The sequence below is a fragment of the Halyomorpha halys genome, unplaced genomic scaffold, assembly GCF_000696795.3.
Source record: "Halyomorpha halys isolate HHAL.00 unplaced genomic scaffold, Hhal_1.1 Scaffold534.1, whole genome shotgun sequence".
Classification (NCBI taxonomy): domain Eukaryota; kingdom Metazoa; phylum Arthropoda; class Insecta; order Hemiptera; family Pentatomidae; genus Halyomorpha; species Halyomorpha halys.
In genome coordinates this window covers 433,628-440,386 of record NW_027112374.1, presented here as the reverse complement: position 1 = coordinate 440,386, position 6,759 = coordinate 433,628, and the positions used below count along the sequence as shown (strand labels likewise).

Sequence of the window (6,759 nt, the reverse complement as noted above, 5' to 3'; positions counted from 1 at the left end):
GAAAATCACTAACATCGCGATAACTTCATCACGAACCTACCAAACTTCACAAACTTTGAGAACTTAAGTTGATTCGTAAGTGAAAGTTGTACGATGTGCGGCTTGCATTAGATATTTAATGATAATCTTCCAAAAGTGGATGAATCGGCTTTTGATAAGAAACTCCTCAATTGTACAAATCTATATTTGAATACATCATACCTTTCACTTTCTCTACATTCGCCACCATAAGCGGCCACAGTATGGGTGTTCATCAGTACTTCACTAGCTATTTTTGTACATTTAATATTGTACTGATGTCGTGATTCCCCCTTCTTTTTTATTATCTAAAAAAAAAAATTTAATTCAATAAAATAATAAGCATACATTGGTGAAGCATAAAAAACATGAAACATGCAACCAATTGTAGAAATTTTAAAAATATAAATTTCACAGCACTGGCCTACCACGGCATAAAATTAAACCGCAAATTAAACTTTTGAAAACCCCAAAATAATAGATACAGCACAGAAAAAGTAGAAGGTTTCTGGAAGGTTTACCAAAAACATCCAAAACATAGTAAACTACAAAACAGACACTAAACACTTAAATACACACTACGCCGACATTATAAATAGACTAAACATATAAATATAAAAATCAGAGGAAATAAGTGGGTTTATAAAAGTCAAATCATAGAAAAAAATCACTATGTTTAATTCAAATTACACAATACCCCAAACATATTTCCTTATAATCCGCTCCTACCTCACTGATAGAACCTTTAGTTACTTCTATATATCTTATTCTATATATCTTCTATATATCTTAGTTACTTCTATGTATCTTATAGTTACTGATAGAACCTGTACTTTACTAGAAAGTAAATCATAACCTAGCCTACTCATCTCTCTTATCTCAGTCCCCCGGTATTCCTCAAGGTAGTATCTTAGGTCCCATTCTTTATACGGTTTATAAAGCTGACATCCCAACCCACCCTAACACAGTCCTAACAATATATGCTGATAACACATGTATACTTTCTGTAAACAACGACCCAACTAATGCATCACAAACACTACAGACAAACATAACATCTATTGAAGAATGGTGTAAAAACTGGAGAATCAAAATAAATCCTGAAAAATCCCACCAGATCACCTTTACCCTCCGTCGTAAACCTCTGCCCTCCTGTCCTACAGTATCCTTTCTAAATACACCACTAATGCCTGTTGAACAGATTCAATACTTAGAACTCCATCTTGATAAGAGACTTACTTGGAATCCACACACAAGACTGAAACGACAAGAAACTGCTCGTAGATTCCGATTGCTATAACACTTACTTGTCAAACGCTCTAAACTTCCCATTCACCACAAAACATTAGTATACACTACGATAATCAGACCAATTTGGACATATGGAATTGAGCTCTGGGGCTCCACCAAACCATCAAATTCTTCCCGCAACCAATCGTTCCAATCCAAAATCCTACGTAAAATCCTTGATGCTCCTTATTACGTCACAAATAAACTCATTCCCAAAGAACTTAACATCCCATTCGTTGCAGATTTGACCCAAAACAGATATGCGTCTTTTCATTCCAAACTCCTTAACCATCCTAACTCATTAATTCTTAATCTTTCATCCTTAACAATCCCTGATAATCCTCCGAGACGTCTGAAAAGAAGATGGCCACGGAACCTTCTAATTTAAATTAATGTTCGAAGTACCACCAATGGGTGGTTCCTTCCCAAGATTTTCAAGTGTATATGAAACATACTACATATTTACCTATTGTATTATTTTGTACAGTTGTAAATTACATTAAATAAATAATTTAAAAAAATTACACAATAGGAAAAATGGGACATACAAATAGGGAGGTAACCAAACAGCACACTGGACATTAGATAAAGTCCAAAGAAGTAGTAAGAAATATAGAGTAATGTTTGTGCAAAGAAGAAGAGAAAAATGCACCAATAATGGATGATAATAAAATAAAAATAATGTAAAGCAATTTTTTTCGGCCATGTAGATAATCACACAATTTCCTTTGTGAAATTAAAAGTTTGACTATTTATGACGTAAATATAATAATATGAATTATAAATACACATAGATGAGGATCGTTGTTATAGTGAATCATTATTTGTAGGTTTATTAAAGTACAATATTTCCATTGTGAGACCCCTGGTCTAAATATGGTCTATTGATAATGAACGCCCCAAATGTCTACTAAGCTTCTTCTTAATTGATTTCCTAATTTTATTTTGAAAGTATATAGACCAATTGATCGAATATTGAGTGAGCTTCAGTTGCTCAAAACTCATAGTACAAGAGCCCTGGAGAAGAAAAAAGAAAGTTATTTCAACCCGATTTTTTATTACTTTGATGAAAACTAAGTATAATTACTAGTAAAAATTGACGAATCTAACTAGTATAAGTAGGGGAAATAAAAAAAAAAAATGGTGGCTGTTTCAAAACAAAAAAAAAATTTTCATTCGAAGTTTTATATCTTTAAAATTACCATCAACATTAGAAAACGTAAGAGAACATTATTTAACCCTAAAATATTAGCCCTGATATTTACATAAAATATTTACGTTCAATGGTTTTTCAAATTATAACATTTCTTAAAGATTACACTGAAAAATCTTTTGTTTTGATGTTATTTATTTTGAGAAATCTACATCTCAAAAATCATTTGACCTACATATGTCAATTAGCACTCAAATTAAAGCTAGTGTAATGAACTATAAAGTAATTTATAATGTTTATCTTCGTAAGAATAGCAGTTTTCGTGATATTTGACTAACTAAATTCACAACTTGTTGATTTCGAATAGTTGGGACAAAACTTTGATTTATGAAAAAATATATCTCTGGAACCATAAGACGTACAGACGTAAGCTAGTACTCAAATTAAAGCTAGTTAAACGTAATATAACTTAATTTTGATGATGTTTATCTTCGTAGGAGTAGTAAGTTTTATCTTTCCAAAAATAAATTCACAAAATGTTAATTTCATGTTTTCGGATGAAATATTTTAATAGATCATAAAAAATACAACTCCTAGAAATATAAACGTCATAAACTACTTTATAGGACATTAAACTAGCTTTAATTTTAGTGCTAATGGACGTCTGTATGTGGAATGATTTTTGAGATATAGATTTCTTAAAATAAATTCACTTTTGATTTTTTAGTGCATATTTTATGAAATGTTGCATTTTACAAAACTATATCTTGAGAACTAATGAATGTAAATAGCTCTATTACGGCTCATCATTTAGCAAATTTATTTTACTTTAAATCACATTCCTCCACTTATTGTAGTGTTGGTAGTTTTCAAGATATAGACCTCTAAATGATTTTTTTTTTTTAACACTTTATAGCAGCCGCTAATTTGTATTTCCCCTACCTATACTTGGCAGACACATTAATTTTGACAAGTAATTATACATATTTTTCATTAAATTAATCAAAAATTGGGGTGCAATAGCCTTTTTTTCACCATGGCTCTTGCACTATTAAGTAGGCCATATTTGGGCCACATAACTTATTCTAGGACAACTCCTGTAAAATATGATAATAAGGAGCTTCTTTTATATAACATAATCATTGTATTTGACGTCAAAATCAATTCACATTTAAAACATAAACCTTAATGATACTTACTTGTAGTATAAAATACATGACGATCATTGCAAACAACATCATTCCAAGGTTCAAAAGTGCAACCTTCCAAGAAGCGATGAAGCCAGCTACACAACCAAAAAAGAAAATTGAAAACAATTCCACGGCATTTGTCATTTTACTGTCGAATAAGACCATCATCTTCTGTAAGTCACTGGAATAAATTAATAAAAATATAAAATATTTAAAAACTGTTCCAATTATTTATTAGTATTCATACTGCATTCATCATTTGATTTTCAAATATAAAAAACAATTTTGTAAAGCAGACACAAACTCAATAAATTCCAACCTTTTACTTACTTTCTTATCATATGTTCATTTCTCACTGATAGATTATTCCATGTAAATCAGAATGGTTCCTATTCATTCCTTTTCTCTCAAACCGCTGGTGTTCCTCCAGGTAGTTTCCTCGGTCCTATCCTCTACACCGTATATACAGCTGACATCCCAACCAATCCTAACATTATCCTTACCACGTATGCCGCTGACACATGTGCGCTCGTAGTTAATAATAATCCTTTAATTACATCCCAAACTCTCCAATCACATATGACGACCCTCGAAGAATGGTGTCATAATAGGAGGATTAAAAAGGAACCACCTTTACCCATCGTCCTAAACCTATTTAAAAAATATAATAATGTTGCTCTTACCCATCTAGAACGGATCTGCTACCTTGGACTACAGGGCATACTTCGAACTTGGAATCCTCACACAAGTCTGAAAAAGCAGTAAACTGCAAGTCGATTCCGACTGTTACAGCACTTACTAGACAAACGGTCTAAACTTCCAACCCATTTCAAAAGAATGATCTAGGCCAATCTGGACATACGAATCAAGCTTTGGGGCTCCACTACACCGTCTATAAAGCTGACATTCCAATCAATCCTAACACTATCTTTGCCACGTATGGCGATGACACATGTGTGCTCGCTGTTAATAATAACCCATTAATTGTATCCCAAAATCTCCAATCTCATATCACATCCCTCGAAGAATGGTGTAATTGGAGGATTAAGAATAAATTCCAACAAATCCCATCAAATCACCTTTACCCTTCGTCGTAAACCTACTGACTGCTCTACAGTTTCATTTAATGATATTACTCTTACCCCTGTCGAACAGATCCGCTATCTTGGACTACATTTGGACAAGCGATTAACCTGGAATCCTCACACAAGACTGAAAAGACAGGAAACTGAACGTCGATTTCGATCATTACAGCAGTTACTAGACAAACGGTCTAAACTTCCAACACATTCATGTCTTGCAAAGACTGATCTACATGACTGTAATAAGGCCAATCTGGACATGTGGAGTTGAGCTTTTGGGCTCCACTAAACCTTCGAATTCCGCTCATATCTAATCCTTACAATCTAAAATCCATCATAAAATACTGAATTCAACTTACTTTGTCACTAATAAAATCATCCATAAAGACTATAACGTTCCATATGTAACCGATCTAGTGCGAACCAGAAATCAATACTTCCATCATAAGCTCCCTAACCATACAAATCCACTAGTTCCTAACCTTGCTTCCTATTCAATTCCTGACAATCCTCCGAGGTGCTTGAAAAGAAGATAGTCTCGAGACATTCTTATGTAAACATTTTTTTAGAGTTCTACTAATGGTTAGTTTGTCTACACGTTTGTATCAAACCATTGTGATCTTACATCAAATTTACTTGATGTATTATTATGTACAGTTGTAAATCTCAATAAAAATATATATTTGATAATACTTGTCCGATTTAGCTGATTTTTTTTTCTTTATTTTGCCATTACGTTACCAGGGAGCCTACAAAAAATTACGAAGTTCCCTTTTCGAGGTTTAACCAAAATTTCTCTGACCAAGCAAAAGTTACTCGAACTGTTTTTTTTGTTCATACCCACACTTAAATCAAATTTTAATGATTATAACAGATTTACTATGATAATTCATAGTAGAATATTTCCATGAAATAAGGATTTCATTATTGTGTCCCTCTTTTTTTATTTGCATTTCACTCCGAATTCGTTAGTAACAAACAAGTAACTTGTTTGGGAAAATATTTGTACTTCTTTTTTATTTTAAGACGTTTCAATCTTCGATAAATTATTTTTTGAAGGTACAAAAGTATGTATATACAGTATTAAATGTATAAAATTTTTTTTTTTTAATAATTTGCTGTAAGTGATATTATGACATGATAAAAAACATGTGGAGAATCTACCCATTGATAGAACTCCAAAAAGATTTCTAAAGGAGAAGATCTCGATGCCATCTTCTTTTCAGACGTATAGGAGGATTATTAGGTAGTGAAGGAGAAGCCTGGTTAGAAACGAGTTGGTTTGGGTGGTTGGGAAGTTTATTATTGAATGATATCTGGTTCAGGCCAAATCGGCAACATAGGAGACATTGAGGTCCTGATGGATGATTTGATTTGTGGCAAAGTAAGGAGCATTACGGATTTTACGAAGGATTTTGGACTGTAAGGATTAGATTCGAGAGCGTCTAAAAAAATAAATTTCAAAAATACATTATAGAGAGAAAGAGAGTGTTCAAAAACTTCTCTTCTCAGTAGTATAGTATAATTGTAAAAACTCACTGTGACATGGCACTGACAAATTGTTCCTGAGACTTGTCATACCAGCCAACATCTATTGACAACATCTTAGATAAGTAAGCCTTCTTAATTTTGATCATTATGTTACGAGAAGCTGTTTCTGAAGCAGCGATCTGAAAAATCAAACATTTATTATTGAAATATTTGTGTTTTAGGCAAGTAATTACAGGAACAGAGGAGATAGGAGACAGATTATTTAAAAAATCATTGACTTTCTCTCTTTTTTTCAGTAGATTTTTCTTTGTATCCTTGATCTATACGTTTCTCTCTTGCTACAAATCCAAAACTTGTACAAATGCTTGCCAAAGAAAGAAAGCTTCAAATGTCGGTAACCATATGCTTTTTTTTGCTATAACATTCCATTATCCATCTACTTTTACTATAAAAAGGAACAAGATAAAGATGGAGTGAAAAGGAAACGTAAATATCACCAAAATTCGTTTATAATAAAACTTGATATATATATATA

General features: G+C 32.3%; 1 protein-coding gene across 1 annotated transcript in view; it reads right to left on the bottom strand.

The window, feature by feature from the left end:
- Nucleotides 1-201: 201 nt before the first annotated feature.
- The window catches only part of LOC136796465 (multidrug resistance protein 1-like), a gene marked incomplete at its 3' end in the record, with an annotated part of 15,977 nt that continues 9,419 nt past the window's right edge, over nt 202-6,759 (bottom strand). The window contains exons 2-4 of the mRNA XM_067050267.1: nt 6,273-6,403; nt 3,661-3,832; nt 202-326 (exon numbers count right to left, since the gene is read on the bottom strand). Coding sequence (XP_066906368.1) covers nt 202-326; nt 3,661-3,832; nt 6,273-6,403 — 428 coding nt within the window. The remainder of the gene's footprint in view (nt 327-3,660; nt 3,833-6,272; nt 6,404-6,759) is intronic.